Raw genomic sequence first — 20,244 nt, 5'->3', positions numbered from 1 at the left:
CAGGGGACATGGGTTTGATCCTTGGTCAGGGAACTAAGATCCCACAGGCCATGGAGAAACTAAGTCCATGTGCTATAACTACTGAGCCCATGTGTTCAGTAAATAAGTTAATTTAATATATATATTTTAAAAAATGAATGTAGGTATTGCTGCAGTGGTATTTTATAGATGTGGTTAACATCTATAACCAGTTGGCTTTAAGTAAAAGAGATGACCTTGATAATGTGAGTAGGCCTCATCTAATCAGTTGAAGAAATTAAGAGCAAAAACAGATTTCTTGGAGAAGAAATTCTGTTTCAAGTATGCAGCATAAAATCATGCTTGAGTTTTTAGTCTGCAGACCTGCCCTACAAATTTGGACTCAGGACTGGACCATCAGCTCCTGCCTGAGTTTCCAGCCTGCCAGTTTGCCCTGCAAGATTTCACATTAGCCAATCCCCACCATCACCATGAGCCAATGCCTTAAAATAAAGGAATTGCATGTGTGTGTGTGTCTGTGTGTGCGTGTGTGTATTCTATGGTTTCTGTTTCTCTGGAGAACACCGACTGATATATGGATTACACTTTGGGTATAAATCAGCACAACAGGTTCAGAAAATCCAATTGAGACTGTGGAAAGAGGGAGAGGGGGCAAGAGAGGTTTTAAGAAAAAAAATAGGATCCTTTAAACAGCTCACTAGACCCAATTGGAATTTCTACAGGAAGTGGGAGTCCCTCAACTGGTGGGCTACCCAAAGTGGCTACACAAAAGTGGGCCTGGTTCCCCCAGAGGAATTTTTGCTCCCTATCACTGAGGATCTTCTCCTGTGAGTTGCCTGCTTGACCTCACCACTTCCTCTGTGGTCCTCTGGAATTCATGGGTCCATGGGTCAGAGGCTTCTTTCCTCCTGACTCGGACTGAGGACTGAAAGATGCTGTACCCCCATCAGTGCACAAACTGGCCCTCTCAGCCTCCTACTTCTTAGAGTCTCTGGAGAAAAGTCAAATGGGAACAAAAATCTCCTCCAATCCCTGAGGATTTCAAGGATGGACTCTTTTCTGCTTTGTGTCACTTACTGACTGGTACATGTTCCCCAAAATACTATAGATACAACATGGTGATTGGAATCAGAGTTGGAAGTTGCTCTTTTAGAGTCCCAAAGGGCACCTAGCTATTAATTAAAGCTCAGAGAAACTAAACACTGCATCTAGACAATGAAGCAGTTAATTAAGCAGAATTTGTTTAGATAATACTCAGATTCAGATTTTAAAATTAAACTTGTCAAATGACTTAAAAACCACTCACTTCACACTCTACTTAAAATTACTTAAAAATCAAGGTATTACTATGCTTTGAAGACTATATCAATAAAAGGAGAACCTAACAGGAGTAATACCTGTATGGATAGTCTTAATGAAAAACTTTGTTTTATATTACAAATATTAAATGCCTAGATAATTAAACATCGCCAATCAAACACACCTTTTTGTCTCACTTAAGTTTCTTGCACCATGGGTGACTTTCCAGTCAGCATTTTCTACCTCTGTATATTCTCCATACTTCTGTTAAGTTTCGTCTTTCTGAAATTCCAGTTTTATCAGATCAAATTAATAATGAGCTTCTTCTGATTAAATCTGAGTACCTAAAACAATAGTATCTATTTATATTTTTAAATTAAAACTCTATAAAACTTTCTTCCCGTGTAAAAAGTGTTTCCAAAGATAAATCAAGATCATTATAATATCAGTGGATACTTACTGGAATTTATGTCATTGTTTGGACAAATTACCCCTGAAAAAATTAGAGCTGAGTAAGGAACTAATTATGTCCCATCAAGTGTTCATATGGTTTCCCGATTCTACCCAAGGGTAGGGAAAAGGGGTTTGTGGACAAGATTCAGTAGGGATCCTTAGGATATCCAAGAATTCACCAAGCCAAAATAGCCAAAAAGGAGGTATTAGGGAAGGAGAAATGTAGCAATGTGTGAAAAATATTGATAAAATTTGGATGACTAACTGAGGAATCAAGGGTCAAGATGACTGGGTGGATAGTGATACTGATGACCATGAAATTGAAAGACCAGAATGAGAAGGCAAGTACTGACTAGATACTGATAGAATTTTGAATTGGTAGAAATATGTTTCATCCTATTTCCATGAAAGAAATAATTTGAGGAAGAATGAAGCTGTAAAATCATAGAAGAAAGGTTGTTCATTTTACCAGAATCTGAGTTTTGATCACATTTGTATCTCTGCCTACTCTGTGTCTACATCTAGTATATTTGGTGTAAAAGCACAACCATGCTGACTGCTCTCATTTAAAATTTTTGACTGTGAACTTTAAGTAGGCCATTGATGATGCCTGGCAATCAATCATATTGTATTTCTCTATTGAATTTGTTTCACTGTCCCAGACAATTATGTCATACATTCCTCTTAGCTTTTTCTTCATCTTCATGAACACTTCACAGATTTTCATATTCCCTTGTTCAGGGGTTGTGCTGCTTCTCTCTCTATTGTTCCCATTTTAGTATATGTGCTGCCAAAGCAAGCATTCTTTTAGCTTCTGAAATTGTCAACACTGTCTACATCCTCACTCTCTGATGGCTTTCCGTCTTGTTTCACTGAGAAATTATAAGCACAATGAGAAAAGAATGTCTACCAATTCCCACGATCTCTACCCCGCTAAACACTTTTGTGTATAGACACCTTGCATTTCCTCTTGTAACAGTGGATGAATTGCCCATGATTCCATCTGAGGCTAACACTGCCACGCCAGCACCTTATTCTGTGATGTAGCTCCAGTGATTCTCTCCCTTCTCTCCTGCACCCTCAGTTTCCTCCTTCTAATAGATCTTCTCAATTAGCATCCAAACAAGATGTTATTTATCTCACTTTAAAAAACAAACAAAAAACACTTTCTTACAACCATCCTCCACTTTTCACCTTTCCGTTACAGTGAAACTATCGCAAACATTTGTCTATGATTCCACTTTCTTTCCTCTTGTTTTTTCTTGGACCTACTCCAGACAGTCTTTTGCCTACACTGTTCCATGGAAACAGCACCAATAATGTCCATTTTGCTAAATCCAGTGGTCATTCTTTACTCATCAATAGCAATTAACTCAGTATTCTTGAAATACTTTTTTTTTTTTTTTCTCTCTTGGCTTCCCAGACTCTATACAATCTCCTGGTTTCCCGTTCATTTCACTCAATTGCTCTTTCTCGGTCTCTTTTGTTAGTTCCTCCTCTCTCCAGCCTCTCTAGTTGTGCTCTAGCTAAAACCCAGTCTCTAAGCCTGTTCTCTTCTTCATCTATACTCACTCAGGTCCATTTCATGGCTTTATGTGAGTCAGTAAGTATGATCCCATTTTCATAAATAAACAAACTATAGGTATGCATTTACTCAGAAATGAAACAGAAAGAAAAGAGATGAAAAATGTCAATGGTGATTATAATTCTGTGATGAGATTATAAGCGATTTTAATCTTTGTAATCACATACAATTAATAGGTAATGTTTCTATAATCTGATTTTTTTTTTTAAAAAAAAGAAGTACACATAGCTGGAGGGATGCAGAGAAATTTACCTAATAAACTCTAAAACTTTCTTTTCCCACCCTAATAATCAGAAGCTTTGGAAATAATGAGAGACATGCAGATTTGAAGCAATACTTCACTGGTGGGAAAAAAAGAAGCCTTGGTCAACAAAAACTATGCCAATTTGCTTGCATTGTCCAGGATGAGACCTGTTTATATTTCCCAGGCTCTGAATGACTGAGAGTCAGGGTCATTCTCCTGAGGAAGGACAATGGGAAAGTCTGAAGGCTTGAGGATCCCAGCCCATGAGTCCTTAGGCTCCACAGTTTTCTTTGATGTAGAATAAAAATTCACTGAATATTTCTGTTCCCTAAAAATTGAATTTTAGTAGTAGTACTTCTTGTTTACTAAATCAGAATTTTCCTCTTTAAAAATTTTTTGGCATGTAATATTTGCTCAAAAAAAAAAAAAGAGAATATCTGTATGTAATGAAATTCAATAATAAAATAGATGGCCTTAAACAACCCCAAACTTTGCCTGGTCCCAGTATATCACCAATACATTTGCATGTACCTGGGCCACTCCTTTCCTATCCTATGGGCTTGCCTGTCTCCCTGGAGGAAAAAAAACACTAATGTTGTTAGCATTTTCATATCTATTTTAACAGTTTTGTTGAGTATGTATACTTTCTTAAACAGTGTATTATTTAGCTCCTTTTAGAACTTCTTAAAAATAGTGTCATATCTTATGAGGCTTTCTGCAAGTTGCTTCTGCAACTCAATATGTTTCTATGGCTTCCCTGATGGCTCAGTGGTAAAGAATCTCCCTGCAATGCAGGAGATACAGGATTGGTCCCTGAGTTGGAGAGATCCCCTGGAGGGGGGAATGGCAACCCACTCCAGTATTCTTGCCTGGGAAATCCCATGTACAGAGGTGCCTGGTGGGTTACAGTCCATGAGATCACAGAGTCGGACATGACTTAGCTACTAAACCACCACCATCGTTATGTTTCTAGGTTTCATCTACATTTTGTGTAGAGCTGTAGTTCATTCATTTGCACTGTTATATAATATTCATTGTGTTAATATTCCATGTACATTCACCTGTCAATGGATATTTGGTTTTGTTTTGTTTTTTTTTCTACTACTAACAATGCTGCTATGAACTTTCTTGAAATAAACGTGTGTAAGAGTCTTTCTAGGCCAATAGTTTCCATGCTTTTTTCCCACTGCAATCCAAGTAATAAGTAAATTTTACTCTACAATTCAGTACACCTATATGGCACAGATGGTTTGCTGTTCATTCACTTTCATAGTGCAGAGTTATTGCTGGAAAGCAGAAGTTACTTAGAAGTATATTTTCAGACTCCCTTGGTAGTCCAGTGGTTAAGAATCTGCCTGCCAATGCAGAGGACGTGGGTTCAATCCCTGGTCCAGGAAGATTCCACATGCCAAGGTGCAACTAAGCCCTTACACCACAACTACTGAAACTCAAGTGCCCTAAAGCCCGTGCCTCCCCAACAAGACAAGTCACTGCAATGAGAAGACCGCACACCACAACTAGAGAAAAGCCTGCACACAGCAACAAAGACCCAGAACACCAAAAAAAGAAAAAAAGAGCATATTTTCAAATATTGAGATCTCTGGAGATTAAAATTGATTTATCTATCTTTTTACCTTAAAGAGAGAAAGGTAAATAGATAAAATTTTTGCTGTTGACTTCTAATTTCGTTGCATTTTGGTCAGAGAAGGTATTCCATATAATGCCAATTATTTAAAATTTGTTGAGACTTGCTTTATTGTCTGAAAAGTGGTCAATGTTTAGAAATGTGCAGTGTATGACAAATAAGTATTCTCAAATTGTTGGAAACTGGTTCCTATTTTTCCATAAAAAAATCAAAGTTGTTAATTATTTTTAAAAAACTTTTAAAACAATGTTTACAGATGTAATAATTTGCTTTAAAATACTCCAGTTCCTCTTGGGCTTTCCCCAAGGCTCAGAGGGAATACTCTGCCTGCAATGCAGGAGACGTGGGTTCTAATCCCTGAATTCGGAAGATCCCCTGGAGGAGTAAATGGAAACCCACTCCAGTATTCTTGGCTGGGAAATCTCAGAGGAGCCTGGCGGGCTACAGTCTGTGAGGTTGCTAACACATGACTGAGCAATAGAGCACTACTACTCCTCCATTTCTTCTAAATCACTCAGAAAAAAAATTGCAGAAATATTTTAAACCAGCAGTCCCCAGTCTTTTTGACACCAATGACCAGTTTCATGGAAGATGATTTTTCCACAGACAGGGCCAGGGGACCGGGGTGGGGGCGGGGCTGGCGGGGCTTGTGGTGGGTGGGTGGGGGTAGGGGATAGTTTTGGGATGATTCAAGTGCATTACTTTTATTGACACTTTATATCTATTATTATTATATCAGCTCCACCTCAGATCATCAGGCATTAGACCCTGGAGGTTGGGGAGCCTAGCCTTAAATAAGGTTGCCAAAATGGGGAATTCCCTGGCAACCTAGTGATTAAGACCCAGCATTTTCACTGCTATGGCTCTGGCAAGCCACGTAGGGCAGCCAAAATAAAAAAAGATTGCCAAAACGCGTCAGTACTTAGAGGGTCATTACATCAAACCAGGGACCCTTGAAGTGAGGTTTTCCAACTAGCAGCAGCAGCACCACCTGGGGACCTACTAGAAATGAGTCCCAACCTTGACCTACTGATGTAGAAACTGGGATGGACCCAGCAGTCTGTTTTTACAAACTCTCCAGGTGATTCTTATGTACACTAAAGTCTGACATTTTATCATAGCTATCTTTTTGTTGGTGTTTGCCTGGGTTATCTTTTTCTAACTGAAATTCTATTAAGGTAATAGTACATTTATACACATTTGTAAGAAATACTACAGGGAAATCTTTCATATAGTTTGCCCAGTTTCTCCCAAGGCTAAGATTTTGCAAAATTATGGCATATCACCACCAGTCTACTGACATTGATGACTGGCCTTTTTTCTACTTCTTTAAACCTTTCCCTATTCTTATATTTTAGGTATGTCTCTTGTAAATAGTTGGGTTTTATTTATTTTTTCATCCAATCAACTTTTTTTTTTTTTTTTAAATTTTTAGCCTGCACTGGATCTTTGTTGCTGAGCAAGGGCTTTATCTCGTTGCAGTGAGTGTGTTTGTGTGGGGGCGTTCAGGGTGGGTGGTGTGCAGGCTTCTCACTGCAGTGGCTTGTCTTGTTTCGGAGCATGGGCTCTAGAGAGTGGGCTCAGTAGTTGTGGCGCGTGCATTCCATTCCTGGTACAATTCCTGGGAAGATTCCACTTGCCACCTTCCCAACCTAAATTTCCAATTTTTTCAGATATAGCTTTTAAATTTTAAAGTGTTTGGTAAACTGTGGCTGAGTTTTTTCTGTTGCCAGTAGCAAACTGCTTTCCCATTTATGGAGAATTCATGCCTTTCAAGCATTTTAAATATGACAATATTTATAAATGTGTGGTTTGGAGGAATTGTTTAAATTCTTTTTCCTAATTTCCTTTCTCTTCAGAATAGATTCTTTCAATAAGTAATTTGTAGTAATGACTGTGTTGACTTCAATTTTGGAATGTAGTGAAGCCAACACAGAAATTGCTGCTGTGTTTTTTCTTCAATGATAAATAAAATACTTACAGAATTTGTAAAAAAAAAAAAACATAAATAAACAAATTTCCAGTTTTTTTGTTTTATCCTTTAAAAAAAAAACTTCCAAATGAGCGATATTTATTGTTTATAGATATTTGTTTAGATTTGACTACCTGCTTAATTACATCTTTGCTTAATAGTTCATTTCCCACCTTTTAGCTAGAATTATTTTTCTTCTTTCTTTTCCTGCTTCTGGTCTGAGATCAGCAACAATGGCATCACATGGGCAGTTATGAGAAATGCAGACTCATAGGCTCTTCCTCAAGATCTACTGAAACAGTATCTGCATTTAATATAATCCCTGGGTGATCTGTATACACTTTAAAGGTACACATATTAAAGTCTAAGAAGCATTGCCCCAAAGTATTCCCTTTTAGAATTCTGCCCTGTGCAGATCTCTAGTGGCAAACATTCTCGTTCCTATTTATCCAAAAAAATCTTTATGTTACCATTCTTCTTGAATGGGTACCCAATTCTTCATTAGCAACTATTTTCTCTTAGCATTTTTAATGACTTCATTTCTCTATCTTCTAAATTATTTGCTCTTAAATTTCCTGTTTACCTAGTTGCTATTTCTCTCTCACTGCCACTGAGATATTTTCCTTTGACATTATTCTGTTTTATTACAGTCTTTTCAGCTTTAGATAGGAGTTTTCCTTGTGGTATAGATTTGGGAAGATCTAAGGTAAAATCTTTGCGTTGATCGCTGAGGAAAGCTTTCTTATCTCTTCTTGCTATTCTTTGAAACTCTACATTCAGATGCTTATATCTTTCCTTTTCTCCTTTGCTTTTCGCTTCTCTTCTTTTCACAGCTATTTGTAAGGCCTCCCCAGACAGCCATTTTGCTTTTTTTGCATTTCTTTTCCATGGGGATGGTCTTGATCCCTGTCTCCTGTACAGTGTCACGAACCTCATTCCAAAGTTCATCCGGCACTCTATCAGATCTAGGCCCTTAAATCTATTTCTCACTTCCACTGTATAATCATAAGGGATTTGATTTAGGTCATACCTGAATGGTCTAGTGGTTTTCCCTACTTTCTTCAATTTAAGTCTGAATTTGGCAATAAGGAATTCATGATCTGAGCCACAGTCAGCTCCTGGTCTTGTTTTTGCTGACTGTATAGAGCTTCTCCATCTTTGGCTGCAAAGAATATAATCAATCTGATTTCGGTGTTGACCATCTGGTGATGTCCATGTATAGAGTCTTCTCTTGTGTTGTTGGAAGAGGGTGTTTGCTATGACCAGTGCATTTTCTTGGCAAAACTCTATTAGTCTTTGCCCTGCTTCATTCCATATTCCAAGGCCAAATTTGCCTGTTACCCCAGGTGTTTCTTGACTTCCTACTTTTGCATTCCAGTCCCCTATAATGAAAAGGACATCTTTTTGGGTGTTAGTTCTAAAAGGTCTTGTAGGTCTTCATAGAACATTCAACTTCAGCTTCTTCAGCGTTACTGGTTGGGGCATAGACTTGGACTACCGTGATATTGAATGGTTTGCCTTGGAAACGAACAGAAATAATTCTGTCATTTTTGAGATTGCATCCAAGTACTGCATTTCAGACACTTTTGTTGACCATGATGGCTACTCTATTTCTTCTGAGGGATTCCTGCCTGCAGTAGTAGATATAATGGTCATCTGAGTTAAATTCACCCATTCCAGTCCATTTTAGTTCGCTGATTCCTAGAATGTCGACGTTCACTCTTGCCATCTCTTGTTTGACCACTTGCCTTGATTCATACTGTTCCTCAGAGATCAATGCAAAGAAATAGAGGAAAACAACAGAATGGGAAAGACTAGAGATCTTTTCAATAAAATTAGAGATACCAAGGAGCATTTCATGCAAAGATGGGCTCAATAAAGGACAGAAATGGTATGGACCTAACAGAAGCAGAAGATATTAAGAAGAGGTGGCAAGAATACACAGAAGAACAGTACAAAAAAGATCTTCACGACCCAGATAATCACGATGGTGTGATTACTCATCTAGAGCCCGAAATCCTGGAATGTGAAGTCAAGTGGGCCTTAGAAAGCATCACTATGAAAAAAGCTAGTGAAGGTGATGGAATTCCAGTTGAGCTATTTCAAATCCTGGAAGATGATGCTGTGAAAGTGCTGCACTCAATATGCCAGCACATTTGGAAAACTCAGCAGTGGCCACAGGACTGGAAAAGGTCAGTTTTCATTCCAATCCCAAAGAAAGGCAATGCCAAAGAATGCTCAAACTACCACACAATGGCACTCATCTCACATGCTAGTAAAGTAATGCTCAAAATTCTCCAAGCCAGGCTTCAGCAATATGTGAACCGTGAACTTCCTGATGTTCAAGCTGGTTTTAGAAAAGGCAGAGGCACCAGAGATCAAATTACCAACATCCTCTGGATCATGGAAAAAGCAAGAGAGTTCCAGAAAAACATCTATTTCTGCTTTATTGACTATGCCAAAGCCTTTGACTGTGTGGATCACAATAAACTGTGGAAAATTCTGAAAGAGATGGGCATACCAGACCACCTGATCTGCCTCTTGAGAAATCTGTATGCAGGTCAGGAAGCAACAGTTAGAACTGGACATGGAACAACAGACTGGTTCCAAATAAGAAAAGGAGTACGTCAAGGCTATATATTGTCACCCTGCTTATTTAACTTATATGCAGAGTACATCATGAGAAACGCTGGGCTGGAAGAAGCACAAGCTGGAATCAAGATTGCCGGGAGAAATATCAATAACCTCAGATATGCAGATGACACCACCCTTATGGCAGAAAGTGAAGAGGAACTCAAAAGCCTCTTGAAGAAAGTGAAAGTGGAGAGTGAAAAAGTTGGTTTAAAGTTCAACATTCAGAAAATGAAAATCATGGCATCCGGTCCCATCACTTCATGGGAAATAGATGGGGAAACAGTGGAAACAGTGTCAGACTTTATTTTTGGGGGCTCCAAAATCACTGCAGTTGGTGATGGCAGTCATGAAATTAAAAGACGCTTGCTCCTTGGAAGAAAAGTTATGACAAATCTATACAACATATTAAAAAGCAGAGATAATACCTGACCAACAAAAGTCCATCTAGTCAAGACTATGGTTTTTCCAGTAGTCATGTAAGGATGTGAAAGTTGGACCATAAAGAAAGCTGAGCACTGAAGAATTGATGCTTTTGAACTGTGGTGTTGGAGAAGACTCTTGAGAGTCCCTTGGACTGCAGGGAGATCCAACCAGTCAATCCTAAAGGAAATCAGTCCTGAATATTCATTGAAAGGACAGATGCTGAAGCTGAAGCTCCAATACTTTGGCCACTTGATGCGAAGAATTGACTTATTGGAAAAGACCCTGATACTGAGAAAGCTTGAAGGAAGGAGGAGAAAGGGGCGACAGAGGATGAGATGGTTGGATGACATCGCCAACTCGATGGACATGAGTTTGAATAAACTCCGGGAGTTGGTGATGGACAGGGAAGCCTGGCGTGCTGCAGTTCATGAGGTCCCAAAGAGTCAGACACGACTGAGCAACTCAACTGAACTGAGACTCACAAAACTATAGTTTTGCCTTTTTTATACTTAAGTATTAGAAAACTAAGATCATGGCATCTGGTCCCATCACTTCATGGGAAATAGATGGGGAAACAGTGGAAACAGTGTCAGACTTTATTTTTTTGGGGCTCCAAAATCACTGCAGATGGTGACTGCAGCCATGAAATTAAAAGACACTTACTCCTTGGAAGAAAAGTTATGACCAACCTAGACAGCATATTCAAAAGCAGAGACATTACTTTGCCAACAAAGGTCCGTCTAGTCAAGGCTATGGTTTTTCCAGTGGTCATGTATGGATGTGAAAGTTGGACTGTGAAGAAGGCTGAGCACCAAAGAATTGATATTTTTGAACTGTGGTGTCGGAGAAGACTCTTGAGAGTCCCTTGGACTGCAAGGAGATCCAACCAGTCCATTTTAAGGAGATTGGTCCTGGGTGTTCTTTGGAAGGACTGATGCTAATGCTGAAACTCCAGTACTTTGGCCACCTCATGCGAAGAGTTGACTCATTAGAAAAGACTCTGATGCTGGGAGGGATTGAGGGCAGGAGGAGAAGGGGACGACAAAGGATGAGATGGCTGGATGGCATCACCGACTCGATGGACGTGAGTTTGAATGAACTCCCGGAGCTGGTGATGGACAGGGAGGCCTGGCGTGCTGCGATTCATGAGGTCGCAAAGAGTCAGACACGACTGAGCAACTGAACTGAACTGAACTGACTGATACTTGATTATTAGGAAAACTATATGGATCATAACTAGATAGGAGTTAAGCCCTTTAAATTCTGATAGGATAGAGATAATAGAATTCTGTACCATTGTTTCAGGTCTACATCAAAAGATTAAAGTCTTTCTATGGAACTCACCCCTGGAAAAAGAACGAAATATTGCCATTTGGAGCAACATGGATGGACCTAGAGAGTATCATACTAAGAAAGTAAGTCAGACAGAGAAAGATATATATTATATAACATTACTTAGATGTAGAATCTAAAAAATAATACAAATGAATCTATATATAAAACAGAAACAGACTCACAAATGTAAAAAACACACTTATGGTCATCAAAGGGGAAAGCCAACGGGAGAGAGATAAACTAGGAATGTGGGATTAACAACTAGATAAGCAACAGTATTTACTGTTTACACAGTGAAATATAGAAAATGTAATAGTCTAATATGTAAAACAATCAAAGTAAAACGGAATCACTTTGCTGTACACCTGGAACTAACACAACATTGTAAATCACTATATTTCAATAAAAAAAACTTAAATGATGAAATGAGCGCAGGCTAAGATCCAGGACTAGTAAATTGTGTGTTTCCCATAACTTCTACTTAATTACAAACAAAGATAAAATGCTTTTTTTCACTTTCCCCACAGTTATTACAGAATGAGTAGTATTGGGGCAGGGAAACCACTAACAGATATCAGTCTTTCGTTTCTTGTAAATGGAAACTCCATCCTTCTATTTGCGCAATCCCCCAAAGTTGGAGTTATCTCTGATTTCTCTCTTTTAACCCATAGCCAACCTGAAGACAAATCATGTTGACTGAAAATACATTGATCACCTCTCACCTACTTGAACTTCCTACTCTGGCCCAAGCAGTCACTTTTCTCATTAGCTTCCCTGTTTGTACCCTTCCCTAGAATCAATTTTGAGAAGGAAATGGCAACCCACTCCAGTATTCTTACCTAGAGAATCCTGTGGACAGAGGAGCCTGGTGGGCTGCTGTCCATGGGGCCGCATAGAGTCGGACACAACTGAAGTGATTTAGAATGCATTTATGCATTGGAGAAGGAAATGGCAACCCATTCTAGTATTCTTGCCTGGAGAATCCCAGGGACGGAGGAGCCCGGTGGGCTGCCGTCTATGGGACTGCAAAGAGTCGGACACAACTGAAGTGACTTAGCAGCCGCAGCAGCTAGAATCAATTCACTGCACAGCAGCCAGGTGAGACTTTTAAACATAAAACAGATCAGAGCATGTCATTCTGCTTATCCATCCTACTTAGAGTAAAAGCCAAAGACCTGAAGATGGCCTGCAGGGCACACTTTGTATCCTGGTTCTGTTTTCTCTCTGATTTCATATCCTAGCATTTTCTATGTTGCTTATGCCATTCTAACCACAACACTACCCTCTTTGCTGTTCCTTGATTATACTAGGTATATTCCTGCCTCGGAGCCTTTGTGCTTGCTTTTCTCTCTGCCTGAAATGCTCTTTGCCAGATGACTTGCTCTCTTACTACTTTGTTTGTGAGATCTTCCTCTGACTATTTTATTTAAAAATTTAATAACCCTTCCCCATACTCCTTCTTCCTTTCTCTGTTTTAATTTTCCCCTTGTACTTACACCATCTTATATACCATCTATTTCTGGAAGGTTGTTTATATATTCAACTTACTATTTCAACTAAGTCAACTCAAGATTCTCTTTCTCATTTTTAGGAGGCTTTCTTTTCTCTTCCTATTGTGGAAATATATATATATATATATATATATATATATATATAATGAAGTTTACTATTTTAATTGTTTTTAGATCTACAATTCAGTGACACTAAGTACATTCACAGTATTGTATAACCATCACCATTATCTAGTTTCAAAATATGTTCATCTCCTCAATCAGAAACTCTCTGCCCATTTAAGATTAACTCCCCATGTTCCCTTCCCCTTGACTCTAGTAACCCCTATTCTACTTTCTGTCTCTGTGAATACCTAGATACCTCGTACATGTGGAATCATATAATATTTGCTCTTTTGTGTCTGGTTTATTTCACTTAACATATTTGCGCTTTATTCATCTTGTAGTATGTATCAGAACTTCATTGCCTTTTACAGGTGAATAATATTCCTTGTATGGATATACCATATTTTTTTAATCCATTCATTTGTTGATATATTCTTGGGTTGTTTCCCTTTTTGGCTATTATAGATAGTGCTGCTATAAACACTGATGTATCTGTTTAAGTTTCTGTTTTGAATTCCTTTAAGCAGCTTGAAGAATGATTGCAGGGTCAAACGGTGATTTTGTTTAACTGTTTGAGGAACTGCCAACTGTTTTCCACAGTGGCTTCATCAGTTTACATTTCCATCAGCAATGTGTAAGGGTTCCAATTTCTCCATGTACTCTGATATATTTGTAATTTTCTGATCTTTTTTTTCCCTAACAGCCACCATACTGAGTGTCAAGTGGTATTTCATTGTGGTTTTCATTTGCATTTTTCTAATGACTGATAATACTGTGCATCCTTTCATGTGCTGTTTTATATCTTTTTGGGTGAAATGTCTGTTCATGTTCTTTTCCCATTTTTTAATTGGCTCATTTGCTTTTTTGTTATTCAACTGTAGCATTCCTTTATATAGTTTAGGTATTAATTCTTTATCAAATATATGATTTGAAAATATTTTCTCCTACTCCATGAGTTATTTTTTAACTCTTTTGATAGTGTCTTTTGATGCAGACACATTTTTAATTTTGATGAAATCCAGTTTATGTATTTTTCCTTTTGTTGCCTGTGTTTTTGGTGTCACATTTAAGAAATCCAATGTTATGAAGATTTCCCCCTGTTTTTTAAATTGAGTTTATAGCTTCAGTTCTTAAGTTGAAGTCTTTGATCCACTTTGAATTAATTTTTTTATGTGGTATAAGACAAGGATCCAACTTCATTCCTTTACATGTGGATATTCAGCTTTCCTACTATTTTTTTGCTTATAGTATATATCTGATTATTGTCTGTTTTCTCCCACAAGAATTTGAGCTCCATGAAGGCATGGTCTCTGTCTGTTCTTGCCATTGACATATTGTATTAATTTTTATTACTCTTGCCATTTATTGCTATTTGTGGTAAAAAAAAATCACTTTAAAATTTAGTGCCTTAGAAAAGCAATAAACATTTATTATTATTTAGGTTTTTTTGGCTACACTGGGTCTTTGTTGCTGTGTGCAGGTTTTCTCTAGCTGTGGCGTGTAGGGATTACTCTCTGTTGTGGTGCATGAGTTTCTCATTGCGTTGGCTTCTCTCGTTGCAGAACACAGGCTCTAGGTGGGCTCAGTAGTTGTGGTGCAGAGGCTGATCATCTCAGACCAGGAACCAAACCCGTGTCCCCTGCCTCGGTAGGCGGATTCTCAACCACTGGACCACCAGGGAAGCCCTAATAAACATTTATTATCCCTTACAGTTTTGACATGTCAGGAATTTGGGTGCAGCTTGCTGAATGGCCCAGGTTTACGGTTTCTTGCGGGATTCAGTCAGATGTGGGCTAGGACTGAAGTTATCTGAAAACTTGACTGGGACTAAAAGATCTGTTTCCAAGGTGGCTCATTGACATGACTCTCAAGTTGGTTCTAGATGCTGATGGGAGGCCTTAGATTTGTTCTTAATAGAGTTGCTCACACATATCTGCTGACTTCCCCCAAAGCAGACAATCTAAGAGAACAGGGAAAAACTACAGTGCCCTAACGACCTTGTCTCAGAGGTTATAACCTACGCTTTTCCTATTTTATAGGTCACACAGTCCAGCCCTTATCAATGTGGGAGGGACTATACAAGGACAGAAGAATAGGCAGCAAGGATCACTGGGGGCCCAAATAGAGGCTGGCTACCACTTGTATCTATCCCCAGTGCCTAGAACAGTACCTAGAATAATAATCTGATATAATAAGCCATATATTATATAGGCAGCGTATATATGTAAATGTTCAGAAAATACTTGATGAGTGAATGAGTCGCTTAGAGGTTCTTGGTGAGGCCGCAGCATCAAAGAAAAATCAGAGCAACAGAGGCTTAGGAAAGGCAGGATTGACTGGAACTGAGGATTCTATATCTTCAGGATGCTCTCTGTTTCATTTTTTACTTCTTTGAGAACAGCCAGGATCTCTGGGTTCAAATCCCTGAGCTTCATAGTGAGAAGGCAAAGGGCAGCTTTGGCCTGAAAAATCCTTGGGGAGGTTTCTCCCAAGCCTACCCCCTTGAGCCAGTTACTGTGGTCAGGGGATCAAGGTAACATGATTGGTTTAGCTTAAGGTCAGGTGTCTACACCTGTTATTAGAAGACGGAAGGGGATGTGGGCAGATAAAAATAGTACAACTCCCTGGCCAGATTAGGTAGATCCCCATTCTGTATGTTCCCATCATACTATATCTCCAAATAATAGAACATATCATTATTGTCCATTTATTTGTTCACATGTTTGTCTTGTACAGGAGACTATACGATCTTAAACTAGAGTCTCAACACAGGTACTACATTTTTGTAACTCCAAACAACACAGTGAAGGTAGAATTATGATTGCATTTTTGCGTTTTGTTTTTCTGTCATTGTGGTTTTGGGCCAGCCATAGTGTCCTCATCTTTTCTATGGGCCAAATGATAGCTTCCCAGGTGGTGCCAGTGGTAAAGAACCCACTTCCCAATGCTGGAGGTGTAAGAGAAGTGTGTTTGATCTCTGGGTTGGGAAGATCCCATGAAGGAAGGCATGGCAACCCACTCCAATATCCTTGACTGGTGAACTCCATGGATAGAAGAGCCAGGCGGGGTACGGTCCATAACGTCACAAAAAGTCAGACACAACTGATGTGACTTAGTAGCAGCAGCAATGACAGCCACCTCATTTTGGAAGCACATTACATTATTGGTGATGTGAACTGAGAATATTAGTTATTGCCCTTCCTTTTAGAAAAGTGCCTGACACAATTCTATGTTCTTGATAGGTTTATAAGTGAAGGATTGAATGAGTAAATAAATGAAGCATTCTTAGAGATTTGCTTGGGTTCACTTATAAATGAGGATAGTAATAGGGATATGGTGAAGATCGCTCAGTCGTGTCCGACTCTTTCAGACCCCATGGACTGTAGCCTACCAGGCTCCCCTGTCCATGAAATTTTCCAGGCAATAGTACTGGAGTGGATTGCCATTTCCTTCTCCAGGGAACTTCCCAATCCAGGGATCAAACCCGGGTCTCCCACATTGTAGACAGACGCTTAACTGTCTTAGCCACCAGGGAAGTCCCTTTTAGATAAAAAGTGCTTCCATAGCCCAACTCATGGACAGTGGCTTATCTCTATTTAGATATCTCTCATAAGGTATATAACTTGCCTCTGTATTTCATAAAAACTGTCAATGAATAATCCTGAATAACACAAATGCAATATACATTAACACAATAGCCTGCAGTATTCCGAAACCTCAATTAAAGAGTAGAAAAAAAACAAAAAATAGAACTTAACAAACTAATAATTTTGTCTAGAGTCAAATTTAGGTACTGAAACCAGCTAATATAAAGAAGCTTCTAACCAGTGGCTCAGACTTGGCACCCCAAACACAGTAACAGTTAGTGTTATAATTGTCATTCTGAGACAAATCAAATCATTGAAAGGAGGAAAGAAGGAAGGAAAAGGAAAGAAAGTAAAGAGAGAGATGGAGGAAGAAAGGAAGGAAAGCTGGAAAAAAAAATTAGCATCCTTATGGCCAAAAAGCTTTGTTTATTGCATTCCTAGTCCTCCACGTTCCCAGCTTCCCCCAGAGGTGCTACCTAAACAAATATATAGGGTGGAACCGAAAGGGTGCTAAATGGGTGGATCCCAGTGGCAATGTCTTGTAAACACTCCCTATGAGTCAGCTATAAATTCAATTCAAATCCCCGGTCTTCCTGTCTTTGCTTATCATGGTTACCACCAAAATGACTTCTGCCTTTAGAAAGCCTAGTAGGAAACAGGTAAATGTCTAAAACAATGTTTGATTTTACATTAAAACTTTGAAAATGTAATTACTCAAAAAAGATATTTTGTTATTCAGTTAGGATAAATATACCTTGCTTGCTCTTCAAGTCACAGGAACAGCTTGTTAACATTTCAGCTTTATTTTAAGACTGTTATCTCCTTATTCTGTGGCCATTTGAGTGTCGAACAAAAATTTATGAAGTGTTAGGTTTAATTCCACACCTGTAAGAAAGGTTATTTTAATAACTGACTTCTGTAATTCAATACTGTTTCTCTCCTTGCTGTAACTGGCTGCTGGTTATCTTTTCTGAATGTGTTTTTTCAGAGGAGACAATGTGGCTGCATGGGTTTCAAATTTCTCATGTGGAGAAAATGATTAACTGGGGAAAAACCTGGTTACCACAGAATTTGTTGACAAATTCTGTTTGGTGGCAATGTTGATGGTTGTATGGCTTTTCAGTGATGACTTCAACAGTGGTTGCTACCTAGTTGTGTTTTGATGCACAGGGCATAAAAAAAGCTAAATTAATTTTATCATAAAGTAAAATTTTACCTTCCTAATGTAGTTTCTTAGTTTCATTTTTGGTAGAGGTTGGGACAAAGTTAACATTAGCTGATATTGTACTTTCGGAGAAGGCAATGGCAACCCACTCCAGTCCTCTTGCCTGGAAAATCCCATGGACGGAGGAGCCCAGTAGGCTGCAGTCCATGGGGTCTCGAAGAGTCGGACACGACTGAGTGACTTCACTTTTACTTTTCAGTTTCATGAATTGGAGAAGGCAATGGCAACCCACTCCAGTGTTCTTGCCTGGAGAATCCCAGGGATGGGGGAGCCTGGTGGGCTGCCATCTTTGGGGTCGCACAGAGTTGGACACGACTGAAGTGACTTAGCAGCAGCAGTAGCAGATACTGTACTTTACTGCTTTTAGACACTTCTCACACGAATAACACTTCTGTTGTTGACAACTCTTATTCTTACTTGTCTGATGAAACAAGCTTACAGAGACCAAACAATTATTAGCAGGTGGTAGAGTCAGGATTTTTCTGTTACAGAGTCTTTTAGAAATCTATTTAAATTTTTGTCATATTGATGCTTTGTAACTTTGGATAACAGGAATTACCATTCACTGAATGCTTATTTTGTGCCTTGGGTATATTATTTCACTTAATTGTCACTTCAATGTTTAAGTAGATCATTTTATTCTCTCCAGTTTATAATGAGAAGACAGGAGCTCAAAAAGGTTAAACACACATTTGGCAAACGCATGTGAAATTTTAGGTTACAATCTAGTCACGTGCATTAATTTGGAAGTTATTAGTTCCCAGATAATTGGATAGATTGGAATTGCTACTCTAATTGCACTAAGTTTTGTCTTGCTCTAAAACAGACACTTTAGACTGTCAAGAAAAGAATGGACTTCTCCTTTGGTGGGTGAGGTGAAAACTGACACTCAACTGATGTCCCAATTTGGTGGCAGAGTTTTAAAAGCTGTTGTTGGGTTGATAGTGTGAATGTGTGATATCACACGTAGAAATGATGTCCAATCACTGGAGCCCAAGACCTGGTTCTTTACCACAACTATGGCAGATCTAGCCCTTACTCGTGCACAAGTGCCAAGAGATGGCAATAGAATTGTGTGCCTCTCAACAATGTTCTTTCCTAAGATAATGTGTCTTGCAAACCACAGGATGTGGTGGAGGTGAAGCGGTGAGGTTAAAGCCATTTTTATCACCTCAGTACAAGGAGAGGCCACAGTTTTTTTGCTTGAATGCCTTTTGGTTTGCGCTAAGGAAAGCACTGAGCCAAGTGAAATAGGCTTTCACTCCACTATTTCATTGTGAGCCTTTGGGCTGAAGGTCACAATGGAGTGTTGTTCCTCCTTTTTCTGGAATAGTGCTGCCAAGAGAACTTTCTGATGGATAGAAATGGTGTATGTGTGCTGCCCAACTTAGTGACTAGCTGCCGCATGTGGGCTATTATTAAGCACTTGAAAGGCGTGACTGCTACTGAGAAACTGAAATTTTAAGTTTCAATGTAAATAGTTACATGGGGCTAGTGGCTGATGTATTGGACAGTGCAGTCCTAGAATGTAACTGAGATGCCCTGATTTTCTCTGGAAATTCAAGATGCCAGCTGATGCCCAAAGTGAGTTTACCACTAGTTAGTTCCTTTTCTGGACTCTTGAGTAGTTTTTGCCTCTCATGGGAATGTACTGAGGTTATAAGAATGCTTCCCTTGCCTCTCCTTCCTGTGAGCAATGAGGCTCACATGGCTGACTTATAAAACACTGTTGGTGACTGAGAGCACAATGCTCTGATGTTTAACCCTTACCTGGTTTAGAGGGGACTAGAACTCAAACTCTCCTTCTGTTCCCCTCCTAGTGTGTGCATGCTAAGTTGCTTCAGTCATATCTGACTCTGTGCAAACTTGTGGACTGTAGCCTGTCAGGCTCCTCTGTCCATGGGAATCTTCAGGCAAGAATACTGGAGTGGGTTGCCATGCCCTCCTCCAGGGGATCTTCCTGACCCAGGGATCAAAATTGCGTCCCCTGTGGCTCCTGAATCGCAGGCAGATTCTTTACAACTAAGCCACCAGAGCAGCCCTCCCTTCTTAGATAGTGACCCAAATCAATATCAGGGGTGTGTGGCATTAGAACACAGGGAATCTTGAATTGCTAACTGAATTTGCCTCAAATTCAACTGTCTCTGAGGAGGGGACCCCTGCCCACTGCACCCGCACTTCCTCTATCTGCTATTCTAGTTTCATTCAGGGTGTGAACCGCCGAGTGGCAGACGGCTGGAGCAGAGG

The 20,244-nt window shown here is 39.3% G+C and overlaps 1 protein-coding gene and 1 non-coding gene across 2 annotated transcripts in view; one reads left to right on the top strand and one right to left on the bottom strand.

Moving 5' to 3' along the window:
- Positions 1-2,428: 2,428 nt before the first annotated feature.
- Positions 2,429-2,534, bottom strand: LOC147375812 (U6 spliceosomal RNA). The gene has a single exon (XR_015161704.1). It is a non-coding gene; the product is annotated as a U6 spliceosomal RNA (small nuclear RNA).
- A 14,837-nt stretch (positions 2,535-17,371) lies between these two features.
- Positions 17,372-20,244, top strand: part of EVI5 (ecotropic viral integration site 5) — a 250,020-nt gene continuing 247,147 nt past the window's right edge. The window contains exon 1 of the mRNA XM_086391182.1: positions 17,372-17,431. Coding sequence (XP_086247308.1) covers positions 17,381-17,431 — 51 coding nt within the window. The 5' untranslated portion in view covers positions 17,372-17,380. The remainder of the gene's footprint in view (positions 17,432-20,244) is intronic.

This window comes from Bos grunniens, chromosome 3 (genome assembly GCF_055505025.1).
Source record: "Bos grunniens cultivar Pamir isolate PY7600 chromosome 3, Bosgru_T2T1.0, whole genome shotgun sequence".
NCBI lineage: Eukaryota > Metazoa > Chordata > Mammalia > Artiodactyla > Bovidae > Bos > Bos grunniens.
This window is presented reverse-complemented; position numbering and strand designations above follow the sequence as displayed.